At 29.2% G+C, this 17939-nt stretch overlaps 1 protein-coding gene across 2 annotated transcripts; it reads right to left on the bottom strand.

The window, feature by feature from the left end:
• Window positions 1-541: 541 nt before the first annotated feature.
• Window positions 542-12926, bottom strand: LOC148229126 (putative fatty acyl-CoA reductase CG5065). 2 transcript variants are annotated; one of them, XM_088197819.1, is made up of 11 exons: window positions 12816-12926; window positions 3311-3431; window positions 3135-3251; window positions 2808-3056; window positions 2595-2740; window positions 2200-2309; window positions 1940-2132; window positions 1728-1877; window positions 1575-1664; window positions 1239-1502; window positions 542-1160 (listed from the first exon to the last, which is right to left on the bottom strand). In XM_088197819.1, the coding sequence occupies exons 2-11, from the start codon at window positions 3419-3421 to the stop codon at window positions 1004-1006; spliced, it is 1587 nt and encodes a 528-aa protein (XP_088053945.1). In that variant the 5' UTR covers window positions 3422-3431; window positions 12816-12926; the 3' UTR covers window positions 542-1003. The 2 variants fall into 2 exon arrangements, with proteins under 2 accessions (XP_088053945.1, XP_088053944.1); XM_088197818.1 differs by lacking the exon at window positions 12816-12926 and adding an exon at window positions 9069-9391.
• Window positions 12927-17939: the final 5013 nt, after the last annotated feature.

Below are 17939 nucleotides of genomic sequence, written 5' to 3'. Positions count from 1 at the left end.
ATTAATTTATTCGAGGGTTCACGAACTGTAAAAATCACACTGCAAGCTACATCTACTATTGGATCGAGACTTATACCAAGATCGACTATTAATCGGTTGACAAGAGATTAATTTTCTTGTTGACCGACTTCAGTCAGCTAATCCAGTCTCCCAAATGGACCATAACCCTGATCATTTGGAAAGCTGTCATACACCACTCACCGACTTCACAGTGATTCATTCGAGCTGAGGACGCGTTGATAGGTCGACGCCAACAGACGATCCTGGATTTGGAATCGATAATACTTACAACAGTTTATACCTAATGTCAATATAGACAGCTCGGCAGGGATATCATTTGGACCTCAATGGGAAGATAAAATAAGGTGGTGCCTCGTCCACCGTATACTCTCATATGTTATCATGAAACATAATTTGTAAGCTATTATATTCTTTAAATAAATACTACTGCAGCGGCCCTCTGTGTGTAATTACAAAATATAATAATTCAATAATTTTGAAAAATTATTTTCAACATATCTAAAGAAAATAAATACTACAGTTTATCTTTTGAAGTTAATAAAAATTTATTTGGTAATATATTACAGTGTTTAATAATTAAAAAAATATATACTAGCCTAAATTAAAGCATTTCCTGTTAAATCATTTTAATTTATTATCATTAATAAGAAAAATATATGTACTTATTAAAAGGAACAGAACCTTCCAATAAAACCTATTCTATTTACATAATTGTTTGACTAAAATAAAAATATGTTCAAACTAACCATATTGCTATCAAATAAATAATGTCTTTTAACTTATAAATAGCCTTTGATAACGGGCAATATTTGTATAAAAAAGTAATTACCGAAGGTTTACCGAAGATTCGTTGTTAAGCATTACAGTCTTATAGTTACATTCATAGAATCTGATTTATATACATTATTATTATTTCATCAATTACATATCACCTCTCGCTGCGGTTAAATATATATTTACTATTATTTGCTTTAGACATTATCTATTTGCCGGAAATTTCTGTAAACTTTCTTATAAATTGGAGCATATAACTGATGAATCCATAGCTCATCCTTCTCATAATATCAAAGTTACTGAGAAAGCACTTCATAAGTATCGCTATAATCATCGTTTGAGTTATGCAATGAACCACATACATCCTGAAAAATTAAATTTTGATATAAAATAATCAGAATATGCTTTCTATGTAATAATTTAATAATAATACAATTACTCACTTCTTTAAGTGTTGCTTGGCTTTATCAGAATTTGATTCGTCTTCTTTCAAAATATACTTTTTGATGCCTTTAAAATATTGCTCGATGTACGCATTCCATTGAATCTTGTCAACGTCTACGTCGAACAGTTTTTTGTCTGTTTCGTTCAGTTTTGAATAGAGTTGTTTGAGATTTTTGCTTTCAAACATCCATTGATGCGTCAAGAAAAATTCGAGTGCTTTCAACGCTTTCCTTATCTTCTCGTGTACTTTAACTAAGCTCGTTCTATTATAAAAATATTGATATTAATGGTTAACGTAATATATATATTATACAGGTTTTTTATTGAGCACTCACTGAGACTTCTTTTTGGCAAACATTGACAAAAAATCTATCATATAAGCTGGAAATATATGGAAGACCATGTTACAAACGTTATCTATGAATCTAAAAATATTTTTTTATTAAAATATATACATAAATAATATAGTTTATAAATAAGGATAATACCTGTTTGATTTAAAACTACCACCAGGATACCAAAAGACGTCATTGAACGGATTTGTGACATAAAGTTTTTTAAAGTCAGACTCCACTTGACTCCACAGCAAAGGATTAGTTTGACCGGTCGATACGTGATAGACTTTCATCTCATTTGATCTAGAATTTGTTACATAATCATTAGATAAAGTAAGATTTGGGTTTGTTTGATTGAGATTTACTTTTCTTTGGCAACGTTCCAAGCAGCTATGATGACCGCATTGCAGCATATATCAACAGGAATGAAATCGACTCTTAAGTTTCTGTCGCAGAGAATGCTTCTCACTATTCCTTTACCGCTGGCGATCATCAATCCTGTCGGACCGTTCAAGTTGTCTATCCAACCGGGCATCGGTGTTTTCAATGATGCCGTTACTGAAAATTTAAAAGATTAATATTACATTTTTAACATATATACATCTTCTATTAATAATATACTAACCAATGCTCGGTCTCACGATTGCAATTGGCAAAACGTTACTTTCTTCAAACATTATGTTTTCAGCCAAAGCCTTTGTGAATGTGTAAGTATTTGGACGGTTGCTGATTAACCTTTAAAGCAGTTTACATTTAAAAAGAACGTATTCTTTACTTTGTCATTAATATAATCAGAGCCAGTTCACAGAATTGCAACATATATACTAGTTAGTTGTAATTGTAGAATAGTATAAAAAACCATATTCTTTACAAACTTTAAATCAATTTATATGTAACTAGATAATTAAAATGCTTCAAATAGTTGGCAATGTACCATAAAATAAAAGCAGAGGAATATCTAACAAAGTAAGACAATGCTTTTTACACTATGAACTGTCTCTGTATTCAATATTAACTTACTTTGGTGTAATTTCATTTAACAAATCATCATCAAGACAATCGACATATTGCATAATTTTTGTTACATCACCCGGTGGTGGATATACCCTTTCTTCTATGATGTCAAGATCGCAATTGCAATAAGCAGTACTGACATGCACGAAAGCCTGTAATTAAACACAACATCATGAACAATTCCACGTTGATTATCTTCATACATAAAAAAGTACTAACTTCCAATTTAGTCATCTTTTTACTAAGATCGATTAAATAACGTGTTCCGACTACGTTCATAGCTACACTAACACGTAAGATTTCATCAAACTTAACCGTAGCCGCAGAGTGCAATACAATAGACACGTTATTAATAAGCATATTTTGATCATCTTGAGATATGCCTAATTCAGGCTCTAAGATATCACCGGTGATAGCAACTATTTTATCCATCCTTAATGGATAATACTTCCTTAGATAATCAAAAACCTAAAATGAACATACAATTATATTAGATTTATAATAATTTGTATGTTTAAGGTTTAATTATAACATTCAGATCATTACAGGGGTCTGTTTTAACTGATCAAGTCTCTTTTCAGGCGACATATCCTTCTTTCTCCTCAGCAATATGTATATTTTGGTTATCCCGGGGCAAGAATTCAGAAGTTTTTCAACCAACACCTATAAAATACATCATAATTAATACATAGATAAACACTGATGTATAAATAAAGCATTACTTTTCCAACGAATCCGGTGGCTCCGGTGATGAACACAGATTTGTTGTTGTACCATTGTGTGACGGCTGACGCTTCCTGTGAAATGCCGCTGATCTGTCCGTTGGCGGCCATTTCTGAGCGCCTGCGTAAGTTGGAAATACGTTTATATTAAAATTATTTTGCAATATGTACATGATCAGATTTTATTAAAACATGCATTTATAATATTAATCTATTCCTTGAGAAATAGTTGAAATTTATAGCTTTGTATTTAGTCATGTTGGGTAAGACTTGTACGAATGTAACGGTAAATTGCGAGATATTTGCCTATTTTATATTCTGAATAGCCTTGATGTACTGTAACTCGATCTGAGAAAGGAGCTTAATTTTATTAACACTAATAGAAGAGTAAATAATAGGGAAAAAAATATTATTCTCTGTTAAAAGCACTCAAAAAGAATTAACAGTTTTATTGATACAGCAGTAATTTTATTATGTTGGTAATGAAAAGGCAATTTTCTGCAATGTAAGCTTCTTAATTGGTGTACAACAAGAGAATTCCCTTTATTTCTATCTTAGAGGCTCAGAGTAGATCAGAATAAACCGGAATGCAGTTCCATAAAAATATTAATTTATTTTGTATATATATATTTTTAATGATCTTGTTTTTATTTTTCTAATACACTTTAATTTTTTTATAATTATATTTGTATTTGTACTTTATAGGCATTAGTATTTCTGTGCAACAGATTACAGTAAGTTTTTTTAAGAATAAACGGTTAGTAATGGTATTAATCCATGGAAAATTTAATTAATTAATAAATTTATCAATTCAAGAACTGAGTTTACTATATTTATTATACTATTAAAATACAGGTTATTTTACACATTAAAACCTCATTGTTTCGATTCCATAATTACATTTATATATTTACAGTTAAATATGCGACATTTATAAAAAATATCGTTAAGAGCCGATGACTTAATTATGCGTCATTTATGAACATTTTCTTTAAAAGCCTTTACTGTACATCGTTTAATATTAGAAAATATGCTTTAGATTATTTTTTATATATGTATATTCAGTAAGCATGAACTTATTTATATAATTAACCTCGAACAAAAATAACCTTGTGATAAACCTTTTTTGGAATCTGGCTCTGCGTGCACGAAGCCCTCATAAAACTGTCTGACTGCCTAAAAACACATGTCTACATTGTTTGCCAGCATATAATTTATAAAAATAAAAAGAATGTCTACTTTCCTATAATTATATTTTTAAAACAATTTCTTAATAAAAAAATCCATTGATTTCCCGAAAAAAAAAATCGTATTTATTGACTTGTTTTGTGTAAATCGCAGAAAATCTTGAATTTGTATCGACCAATTAGTTATTAGTTTTTTTTTATAAAAGAAACAGTGGCCAGTTAATAATTAACATTAAAAATAGCAATGATTTTAGGTAAATTTATTAAAAAATACTACAAATAGATAGGTTTAATTTAATGAAGTGCATTTTTTTCTAGAGAAAAAAGTTAATCGGGCAAAAATGTTTTAGAGTAAAAATAAAAACTATAAAAAAGTCATTTATATGAAATATAATGGTTTTTGAAGAAATGATAATTGTCCTAATTTTGATTGAATCGACATGAAATATTTCTGAAAAATAGACATTGTAAATATATTTGCTAAATTTGTTAGCCATATTGTTTGAAAGTGGCAATCATTAAAAAAATTGCATCTCAGTTAAAAAAATGTAGAAAAAGTGAAGAGGGCAAATATGTTTAATAATAAAAATTTAAATAAATTAATACACTTTTTTACATATTTGAAATACAGAAATCTACCTAATTCTTGAGGGCAATGCCGGACGGTACTCATTAAAATGTATATAGTAATCTATAATTTGAAAGCCATGCATTAGATATAAAAAATGATAATATAAAATTAATACTGACAATTTTTTTACTTATATTCCATTCCAACTTTACTTTGATCTTTTTTATTAATATCTAACTCGAAAGAGCAAAATATTAATAGTTGCATACACAAAGAAGGTAATTAAAATATTATTTATGTGTATATTCACTACTTCACTACTCTTTTTGTAGATAAATACATTTGTTAATAGGCATTGTAACTTTTGTTTAATTGTTTTTAATAAAATAATTATATAAAAGACTTACACAAACAACGAGCAACAACACATTTTGTAATGATTTTTTAATTAAATCTTTTATATCTATAATAATAATTGACATTTAGTGGCATTCATTTTAATCGTTTATTGCATAAATAAAATTTTCAACATTAAAATAATATAAAGATATAAATATGTTGTTTATATTTATACATATGTACATGTATATTTAATATATTTTCGATCCGAGACCGACTAACCCGAGCGGAAAACTCCCACTTGGTCTTATACCGCTTGTTTCTGTAATGTACGGACGCATGGGTGAGCATACGTATTATAAAACTAAAAGGGTTACAACAAATCTAAATGTTTTCGCTGGTCCTTCAACCCTCCCATAAGACGGTCTTCCCGCAAGGGTCAAGGTTGCGCGGCAATAAGAAAAAACCGGTGACTTCTCCTCAAGAAGAAAAGATAAATAATAATATGCGCTGAAGCAACGAAAGATTGCTGAAATGATCATGATAACATAAAAAGGAGAGCTTGCTACAAACCAATATCACTTCTTTAAGTTTTTTTCAAACTATTAACGAAACTGTTTCTTAAGCGATTCAATTTAATACTTATGGACAATTAGAAAACAAACAAAAAAGTGCTACATCATTGAATATGTTTATCGCATCAAAAGTATTTATTGATTTAGGGTTAAATATATGTTTGATATAGTGTAACATATGTATACATATATGTAGTTAGAATTTTTATGAGAAAACCTCTACCCAATCCATATAGTTTGTTGTTAAAATCGTATATAAATGTAAGTTAAGAAATAAGACACGTTTACACGCCAATAATAATATCAACCAGAGTACCTCAAGGTAATGTGCTGTGACCTGTTATATACGTGCGATATTCCGCGATACGATGACACCACGATTATTTACAGATGATACATATTTTCAATCAATAAGAATTTCGTAATTATTTGAAATGCGTCAACAAGTGGTCCAAGACGTGGAATATCAAATTGAATGAGACTAAGTGTCAACTGAGAAATTATATCTCAAAGCACCATTGCATGACTTTTTGACGCGAAATTGCGATAAAGTGAATACGTAAAAACTGCTTTGGAAAATTGCACTGACTTCTCGGAGACTCGGAGTGGCAATTTAGAATATATTACAGAACAGACAGCATGCGCGCGGGCGTAAGCTGCATCTGTTTCAGCATAGGAATGTTGATGCTGGCAATACAAGACGACCTCATTAAAACTACATTTGACGGAGGGTGAGAAAATAATCGCTACAGATTTATTTTTTAGTTTCATTGTCTCTTTACTACTACTATATTTTATTAGATATTGAACAGATTGAGCACAAAGATCATATTGTCTCCGTAGTAACGGAATTACCGGGTTGTACGACCCGTATGCGGATTCGACCGCTTCGATACGTGAATCGTATAATTCATGAGCAATTTGCGGATCCTGGATTTCTTAAAGACAGATAGAGTATTCCTCTTGCATACGTAATAATGGTCCAGCCGTCGAAAGGGAAATGCGTTTTTGTGTCCCGCAGCTTCCGTCAAACGGTCAGAACACGCCGAAAACTGGTTTCCACTCCTAACTGCTTTCTAATGCACCTTCAAGAAAATCATTTATCGTTGCACAATGGCCCAGTGTCCAGTTATGCATAATTATCTCAACTTCGATATTGGGTGGCCATGGAGTTAGACAAGTCGGGAAAATTACCACCATAATGGCTAGGGTTTTGCTTATGATTGGGTCGCTTAAGTTTGTGAATCTACAATACATTGATTGAAAATCATTTCCTGGTTCAATTAATTTAACAGGACAATACAATTCTTAAATCGAATATTGCATAACAAAAAACCAATTGCACTACAATTTATAGAGCAGACATATTTACATTATTTTTTAAATGATTAATTATTACATAAAAAAAAACATTTTACAATGGTACAAAATAAACAAAACTTGCAGATTAGTATTTACTATAAAATTCAGAAATATAGAGTTGCTAATTATAATATATTAATTAGTATGGCTAAGGGAGTATATAAATTTATTATTTATGCTAAGACAAATTTAGCATTTTTTCTGGGGGGAATAAATAAATACATATGTGCTATATTTTATTTAAATACTTTTAGTTTTTTTAATTATATTTTTTTATATATTAGCTACTATACAATAAATATGCACATTGGTTCAGTTTTACAACATTAATCATTAACATCGTTAAATATTTGGAGCAATTTTTTCATCGAGTGAGGTGCTGAACGCGTACGCTTTAGATTTAAATCTTAACAATGCAATTATCGACCATTAACGGCTTAACGATACATAACCAGAAATAATTTGTTATGTTGATGTTATAATCAAAATATGTAATTTACTTTCTTATAAATTTGTGCTTAACGTTATGCGATTTATTGTAATTATAGGCAATATGGCCTATTTTCTCACCAGGAAATATATCAACTCGATTAATAAAGTCTTAAGTGGTATCTCACAAACGATACTTGGTATACGAGTTCAACGAGAAATGGTGAAAAATAAATTTTGCCCCACTCGTAAAAACTACAGTTATTTTTTACAATCGCCGCATTTTAAAAATAGATTTTATGAATTAAAAAATATGTCTGATCATATCGATGATCCTGATCACGTATCGCACGACGGTTGCGTATGTTCATCACGTTTTGTCCGTTTCAAGGGTGACAAATTTAGTAACGAGAATATCTTCAGCCTTGGTCCTCTATTGAGACACACGAATTAATTCGAAATATACACGTGTAATGTACTAATTAATCGAGCCAACAACGCCCCTGTGTTAAATAATCGCACGCAATCGCGTCTAACACGCATACCAATAAGTTATACGTATTCAACAGAATAATTTCGCAGCTGACAAATCTGTGCATTACTCATCTTGGGATTTGCCACAAAAAATATATAACGAAACTGGTAAAGTAACTTTTTTATATTAATTTTATTAAATAAATTATCTTTATATATAAAATATCCCATATATGCATAATATAAAAAATACTATTCTACACAATTAAACCTAAATTGATAATGATTTTCAGCACTTTGTTGAAAATGTTTGTTCAGTTCTGCAACATTATTAATAAAAGTTTTTAACAAGTGAGACACTGTAAATGTGTGAAACATGTGAATTAAATATATTTTTTATTATTAAATAATATATTTTATGTCGTTATTGTAATAATTAAAAATAAAGATATGCATACAATTTTAAATTGTTTTTTGACATTCGTTCAGATTTGCAACATTATGAAGTTTATGTTGACATTTGGAGTATGCATTTCATCGAGCGAGTCGCTGAACGTCGACGTTTCAGTTTTTAAATCTTAACAATGCAAATTACTGACCATTGACTATTTTCATATGCGTACGTGATTAATTAATATTTAACGACCTTCATAATTGTATAACTGAATACTTAAATGACAGAAGACGGAAGATGACTTATCTGAAGCGGATACACTTTATTAGGATAGCTAGTGATTTAATGAATCGAATTATAATTTAAAAAAGTTTTTACTGTCATTTAAAATATTAATTGTAATTATTAAAAATTCAATGTAACTTACCGATAATTTTCAAGTATTATGAAGGTCACTTTAAATAATTATTTAATTCAAACACTAAAATATTTTTTCACTGAATAAGTTTTAAGGCAACACTTCACCGAAAAATATATTTTTTTCACGCGGCCGATTTAAACGTCATAAAATTCGGCCATATTTTTTAACAATTTATGTTCAATAAACGTTTATCTTTAGCACTTGTTGAGTAAAACGACTTTTGGCAACGTTAGTATCTGTGGCCGTTCGCTTTGAGGTTTGAAATCGAAATGAAGACACTTTCTCGTCACAGCGGACAGCTCGACTCGCAATGTGGTGGAAAACGTCTCGCGTACGCAAATAAAGCTTCGGGGAATTATCACATTGGTTACATTTTCAGCAGATAAATATTTGATCGTTAACGCAAACAATCTTTGGAACGTCGATTACGCAATTTTCGCTCTCGTGTTTGTTATGATTTACAGGGGCAAAGGTGGGTCAAATAGTTCAAAGGGGACGAGCCAAAAAGGGGCATGATATAATTAAAAATGTTGCCAGTAAATTATTATTATTATGTATTTTTTTAATACTTATACATGTATAACAGAGCAGTCGAAAAGGGTGTAGCTAGAAGATAAGCGTGTTTAATTAGTTTTTTTACTCAATTGTGTACATATGATTAATACGTTAGATTAATTGCTCAAAAGCATTAAATAAAAAGTAGGGTAAATATAAAATAAATTAGAAGCTTTTTGCTTTAGTAGTTTTGTGTAAGGAAAATAGACATTTATGTAAAGGGTGTCCCAAAATTAACGCAATATTTGAATTAAATACATGCTATATGTTAAATATTACATATATAATGTTTATGTTTTAAATTTCATATTCTATGTTAATATATATAATATATTTAAATGATAGTGGAAATTGAATTGTGTAACTTTTAATCAAGGAGTGTTAAATACGTAGATTATTTTCCTTTCACAAATTTTCCTGATAGTTCACTGTAAATATATGAGAAGATTTTTTTAAATACAAATTTACTTTGAACGATTATATTCAAATATGATTTTTTGGATATTTTCCTCGTAGTAAAAAAATCATGCATGTTTTTTTTATTTAAAATGCACAATTTACTACTTTTTTAAGCAATAATAAAATAATTTAATTAAACCACACGTTGATGTTCTCTATATACACATATAAATATTTTTTTAAATTTCATTATATAGATCTTAAAGTAAAAATACATATGATTTTAAAATACCTCAGAAAACACCACCAACATCTGCTTTTTATGTCAAGTTATATTTAATTAGTTGTCCTTTAACACATGTATTTATTTAAAGCATAATACAAATATATATGCTAGAAAAAATATAATAACTGTTCCTAAATCATAATAATTTATAGATATATTGTAAATATATCAGGTTAGATATATGGTTAAAATATGTTTCCCAAAGAAAAATCAAAATTGCAAAGAAATAAAACACGTAAAAAGTTGTTTTTCAATTTAGTGTTTTCATGCACGTGGTTATTTTCATAGCATATATTTTAATAATATCTACTATTTTAAAAGCAAGATGGCGAATAAAGTTGGGAAAAGGAGTAATAAGATATACAATTTACTAGGTATAAAAAAGTTTCGTGGCGATATATTTAATACTACTGCAGTTTTTGTTTCCTTAAAAATCGTTACATCCTTTATAAATTACATTTAAAAAATATCTTTAAACATGAATTCTATTTTATTCTCTAATATACAACAATTTTAATCCCTATTTTTTTTCTTGTGATTAATTGAGTAAAGGAAATGTTTCACAATTGAAACAATACGATCAAGCTGGCTAACGAACTGAATAAAAAAAATTTAAAATCACAATTTTTAGAATAGTTTTCTGGAAAATCGTGTCCCCAAAAACCGTTACATTCCGTATAAATGACATATTAAATTTTTATTTTATTTTAAAACATTTTTAAGCATATTAAAAATATGTTTTAACAAAGCTACCATTTTTTGCCGTTGTGAATTTTCGTCATTAAAAATAAAATGGCAGGTCAATTGATTTACAAATTTAAAGATATTTGCAAGGGTTATTTGAAAAAAGGGTAGTGGCGATCTGATACAACATATGGCACTTATCATGTTCTCAATAACCGTTATATTCCATAATAGTAAAATTAATGATATTTTTTTGAATGGCCGCTATTTTAAAACACTATGTTAGATTTTGTTGGCTTAAGTTATTAGGCAAAATATTAATGAAGTAAATTTTTCATATTTTTTTTAGCAAATTTAACCTATAAAATAATGTTTTTTCCTATTAGAATTATGACGTTTTTAATTTTTTAATAACCACTATTTCGAAACAAAATATCATCAAGAAGTTACATTATATTTTTTATAGTTGTTAATTAGGCGCATCGCTCAAAAACCATTAGTTGTTACCCGTGACACATTAGCGCATGCGCCTCTGCAGTTATAAAATTTGCCAGTTGCGAAAATTTGCTATTCAAACCCAAACCTTACCTAAGCGTATAAAATGATACAATGGTTTAATTGTTTAAATTAGGTTTGGGTTTGAACAGTTCGGGAAACGCAGTGGTGAATCATTTCCATTTCATATAATAAATGCGCGGACGTTGTGGTCTCATTGTTGCCGCGCATGCGCACAGCAGTGAGTGTCACGGGTGACGCAATGAGGAGTAAAACTGGTGGTTTTTATGCGTTGAGCGCTAATTAGCAAGTATCGTATATTTTTAGATTGCTAAAGCAATTATTATTTTTTACTATTTATACCAAAGAAAAAAAATATGATTTTATTTAACATAATATATTGTGATCATATTTTTCTATGTGTAGTTTTTTAATATTAATATAACAATTTTTATGTATCAATGAAAAAGTTATGTGGCACTTTCACTCTGAAAATATCAACTCTATTCCGACTTTCAAATGTTGAGATAAACCGATGGTTTAAATGTTATAAATTATTGACATACTACTTATTTTCTGCAGAAAAATTCAGATTAACCCTTATGAGATCTTTTTTTATGTAGTTTTTGTCTTTGAGAAATCATTAAAAAATATTTTTTATTATTTATTATAATTTTATTTAACATACAGTATAATTTTTTTATTTATAATTTAATAATTTAAAGCTTAGTTTTGTTCTTAATATAACAATAATGATGGTGGGATTTTATTATAATAAGTCGCTACAAAAAATATTTTTTTTATTTAATTTCCATTAAAGAAATTTTTTGCTCAATTTATTCTTTTCTTTACAATTTTTAAAACAAAATTACATTTTTTTTAAATTTTTGAATAACTGACATTTTGAAACAAGAAATCAGTATAATTGGTAACGATGTATTTGTATGGAATGCGGATTACATTAATACTTTGTATCTGTCAACCGAGATAAGTAGAGACCTAGCTACACATTACATCGTATTAATCACCGACCTTTTGGATTTGTTCATGTAGTTTTTTACTTTGATTGTTAAATAAGCACTTGATTATATAATACCGACGAGAAAAAACTTTAATAGCAAATCTATGCGACTGATTTATCCGATATTTTATTTACCAAAATACAAAACCTCTCACTATTTATTGAAACAACTGATAAACATTGCAATAAATAACGTAGAACGTGAAATAACGTATCAGGATACAGTGCGCGACAAAAAAGCGACACGTCTCGTTAATTATTAAGACCCGACACGTATTAATGCGAATTGTAAACATCACGATTTTTAATTTACCATCCCACTTGTCATCGGTGACGCTTAGGAATCGTGATGGCAAACATCTCTTTATAGAAAATCACAGAATGAAAGATGTTTGTCCTGTTACATTAACAATGCGTGACATCAAACTGACTAAACTTCTAGAAGATGTAGTGTTTTCCTCTTTAGCGTTTTGAACGTGGAATATTTTAATTTCCTTAGTATAATCAATAGGCTGAAGAATAGGTTGTATAAAAGGTATTGATTCAATGTATAAAAGAATGCAAATTAAATTTACGCTCGAGAACTTAATTACTCAACTTCAAATTTTGAAAGACAACTATTTGTACAACGTGTTAAAATATAAGCAGAACTTTTTTTTTGTTTCAAAGTAAATGTTGTAAATAAAAATAAACAAAGCCGGTGCGTTTGTTGCGTCGCAAAGTGTTGACTGACAAAAAAATGTTATGTAAACAGTTTGTACAGTGAAACCCAATTAAATCGCGCAATCTTTGATCAACTCTTTAAGGTTAGGCAAATCATTTCGCTGTAATTACTAAGGTCATTACGTCAAAAGGACACAGAATTTCCCCATGTTATCACTTTTACATACGAAGAATCTTCAGTTTGTTTTAAAAATTATCACCTGCATTAATATACTCAATATTCTTGTATTTGGAAAACCCTGAACTTTGATTATCAACTTAAATACGATATTTGGCATTCAAGGTAAACTCTTTCAGTTTAGTAATTTAAAGCATTGGTACTTTGACTCGATTAGCAAAGTTCAAATCCATGATTTTTTAAAAGGGGTACGACAAGGAGATTTTGTTAAAAAAATACGGATAACAATCGATCGAGTTTGGTTTTTGAATCAGTAATAACTGGATGTTGTATTATATATTGGCGAATGTATTATATATGTACACAGAAAGATCTGATAGTGATTCTAAATGGGCTTAATTTTTTTTTCTAGAAAACCAGTGGTTTTAATGGTACTTTCTTTTACTATATTGAATAAATCAATACTGCTAATTAAATAGCCGCGAAAAACATTTTTTTATTTGGTTACTATTTTATCTAAAACTATTAAAAAAAGTAAAGCACGAGATACAATTTGTTTGCATAGTGCAGTTTTTATATTTATTAAGCTGTATTTAAATAATGTTAAGTCGCGCATCGTGTATTTTACTGATAGTGTGGCGACCGTACGCTAAACAAGAGACGTTTCTTAGAACTAAATTTTGAGCTGCTTATTAATGTTCCTTAAATCACTTTAAAAATACTTTTTGTTCAAGGCGCTAGACATAACAGGATTTTAAGTTGTCACTCAAATATTAGATTTTGGACCGTCCTTTTTATATAGATGAAAAAAATAAAATATATTGTAACGTTAATTTTAAAAGTGACTTAAATGCAATTATTAGGCAACACAGAACATTTTTTAAATTTTCTCCCCGAGTTTATATACTTATAAATTAATCCATAAACGATTCTAATAGTAATGCTGCTATTATATCTTAAAAAAACATACAGTGTATTTTTTTTTGATATATGTACTGCTATTCAATTAAAAATAATGCACAATACGGTCCGCCAGGACACTAACAATATCGATCTGGACCTGCTCGTAGCGATAAAAAATATTTTATGCCGTTTCATTAAAGTTTATCTATACACTTGGAAGCTGGAGTTACTGAGAATTTAATTAGAATACCTCAAACTCTCCCCGACACCCTTACAACCACAAGATTCATAATAACAAGCTACATCGAGAATCGCCATTTTATAATAATAATATGTATTATATATTGACTAAAAATTTGTCGGAATCAAACCAGTGTTTATTTTATTTTAAAGTTCACAAAAGTGACAAAACACATACATAATATGCATAATATATTTTTATAAGTATACTAACAAATTAAATACACAACGAACAAACGTTTAAAACAAATGTTGTGACCGAAACTAAAATTTTTTATAAAAAATAAAGTTGCGTCATCAAAAAGTGTCAACTAAAATATGTAACTTTTTTTAAAAATATTTTTGGATTTTTGAGCATAGTTGATCAGGAGTTTTTAAATTTCAGGGCGAACAAAGGTTTTCCAGCTTATGTTTTTGCACTGTTGTGATAACAATTGCGCAAAAGGGCAGTTGCCCAACATGCACGCCTCGTGGTCAATTGACGTAACTAATAAACGATTCTCTCGAAGTAGTATGTAAATTTTGCTAACCCAATTTTTGCAGTGTGTACACAATTTTGGCCGTGAGGAGGTCACGCGCAAGAGGCACTCGCGGTTCGCTACCTCTGGAAACAATACTAAACGCTTCCTAAAAATGTCACATTTTTATACAATTTTGTCAAAAAGTAGACCATGACGATGCAGTTGAATTAATAACCAGTATACTGTTATGTTACACTACAGCGATTCCGCGATAGAGGGCCAAAATTGGCCCTCTATCCTTAAAGTTCAATTGGCCACATACCGAATTTCACTCGATAAAGTTGATGTAAATTATTTTTAATCGATTCATTTTTGTAGGTTAAGAACCTTAACTAAATATCGTATTATTTAGCTTGAGAAAAATAAGATATAAAACTATTTTTCTTCGAAAATTTTCCCAATGTTGCTGCTGCCACATTTCATATATGTATATCAATGCTATGCAAGAACATTTTACTGAATACTATTGAAGTCTTTCAGTCTGAGAAAGACTCTTGTTCTTAGAAATGCCAAACTAATGTCAATACAACTAACTATAGTTATGATATAAGTAGAACTTCTATGCTGAGAATTATGTTTTATTGATAAAAACATAAAGGACTGCTGGTCATATTTAATTTTAATTGCCTTTACGCGTTTTATTATTGACATGTGTATATATTTATCTAAGCTTTCATTATCAGAATATGAAATAAAAATAAATTTTTATATAACTTTGAAAACGTCATTATTTTATTATCAATTTTATAATTATATACATATGATCAGCTTAAAGAGTACTTAAGTTATTATATTACATATTTACTATTTTAATTTTTTTTAAATAGTAAAGAAAAATAATACAATATATAACCATAAAAAGTTATTGAATAATAAAATTGTAAAGTGACTAAGTGTTTTTAATGTAAAATCACGTTATTATTTTTTTATATTGTAAATATACTTTTGGCCTACTCTATACATATGATCAGCTTAAAGAGTTCTTAAATATTATAGAAAAATAATATAATACATAACCATAAAAATGTTATTGAATATTAAATATGTAAAGTAACTTTTGCCTTAATCAGTATATATATATATAATAAGCTCAGAGATTTCGAACAAACAAAATTCATACAGTGAATCCATATGTATTTAAATATTTCACGGACAACATAATAGCTCATTACCATCGAAATACTGCTCTTTGTTTGGAAAGGACGCTCGCTAGACAATAGATTCTACACGCGTAAATGACTATTGTTATTACTCTTTGGTAGCTGATCGTCTGATTGGCCATATAGACATTTTATATTTAGGCGATTTCTGAGGAAGTGTTCAAGATGCGATGCAATTGGATCGCAAACACCCTCATCTGGGATTTGCCATAGTCGCAAAGACAAGCAGAGACGACGTAGGAGACTGGTCTTTGGACAAATATATTTGTATCGAAAAATACCCAAATTTAAAAAGATGGCGTGAATATTTTAATTCGTGTTTTGAACCTACGTACTTATGCGAATCAGCATTTTTGTATCTTAAAATAATAAAACATAAAAATCAAACGAGTTTCCCGATTAATTACATGGAAGATTCTTTAAGGATATCGTTAACCAATTTCTCCTAATATGTTGGCAAAAGAAATTCCATTAAATGTTGCTAATTTATGTATATGTTTTATTGTACTTTAACGTAGTAAATGTTGTACTAAAAATATTAACATAAAATTGTTTATAATTTATCTATTCCACAAAAAAACTCATTCAAATACTAATACTAAATACTAAAAAGTCGATCGCAATCCTATAATGTAATAAAGATAATATAATTATATATAACCATAAAATTATAAAGTGAATTTTGCCCTAACCAGTATATTAACTATTTTAATAATTCAATTTTAATGACTATTTTAAATAAACGAAAAGGGAGACTAAACTCCTGAAAGTGGAGCGACACGCCTAAAAACTACTCTTTGTTAGGAAAGGACGCGCGCTAGACAATACATTCTATCCTGCGAACATGACTATTGTTATTCGACTGATTGGCCTATTTAGGCGTGAACACATTTTTGAGAAGGTGAAGCAATTGAATCACAAACATCTCATCTATGATTCGCCAGAGACGCAGTGAGCGACGCAGAAGAAAGACGAAACGATGACGCCACGGAATCATAGTCGCAAAGACATGCGAAGACAAGCCAAGAGACTGCATCGACATAAATCAGCGGAACATCATAGCCGACAATAATACAACTCGACACACCAGCGAAGATTCAGACTTCCAAGATCTGATGTTTTACCTCCACCGCATGTATACAAATATAAAAGGCTAAATAATAGAGTAATTAAGAAAAGCAATACTTACGTAGTAATAATTTTAAATTCCTTCTAAGTAAGCATTAGCTTGAACTTTCTTTAAAAACTCTGTTATTTTTAATCGTGTCGATTAATTTACTACTATTAAGTTTGCAGCGCAATAAAGCTGTTAACGATGATTCACCCATTCTACCTCTTTCTTCAAACCATACATTATTAATTTTTGGATGTATCATTTCTATTCTATAATTTGGCAATGAAATGTTATTTTCTTCGAAATGTCTGAATAGTTGTATACATTTCTTTGCATCTTTGGTCAAAATTTATTAATATTTCCACATTTATACGGTTCGAATCACACAACCATGAATATATAGATCTATAAATAGGTTCTATACACGGCAACAGAATAAGGACTGACATCATATATTTTACACAATAACACTAATAACAGTTCTTTGAAAATTATGAAATGTTATTGCGGTTTGTGCAAGGGCAACTCAAATTGCTTATCAAATATATTTTAAATATGGAAAGTACAAAAGCGAATGCAACTGATATTGTCAATGAAATTAGAAAATTAAGAACAAATCTTGAGGAAAGGCGTGATAATAAATATATACCTCAATAAG

This window comes from Plectrocnemia conspersa, unplaced genomic scaffold (assembly GCF_051122295.1).
Source record: "Plectrocnemia conspersa isolate PC_06_02 unplaced genomic scaffold, ASM5112229v1 ptg000011l, whole genome shotgun sequence".
NCBI classification, from domain to species: Eukaryota; Metazoa; Arthropoda; class Insecta; order Trichoptera; family Polycentropodidae; genus Plectrocnemia; species Plectrocnemia conspersa.
The sequence above is the reverse complement of the archived record's forward strand: the minus strand, read 5'-3'. Positions and strand labels throughout refer to the sequence as shown.

Excerpts from the sequence above, each read along its gene's own strand:
- LOC148229126 (XM_088197819.1), bottom strand. The coding sequence starts at position 3,421 with ATGGCCGCCAACGGACAGATCAGCGGCATTTCACAGGAAGCGTCAGCC. Across the intron at positions 2,741-2,807 it reads AAAAGATGACTAAATTGGAA|GCTTTCGTGCATGTCAGTAC; the intron begins GTTAGTACTTTT and ends GTTTAATTACAG. Across the intron at positions 2,133-2,199 it reads AATCGTGAGACCGAGCATTG|TAACGGCATCATTGAAAACA; the intron begins GTTAGTATATTA and ends TTAAATTTTCAG.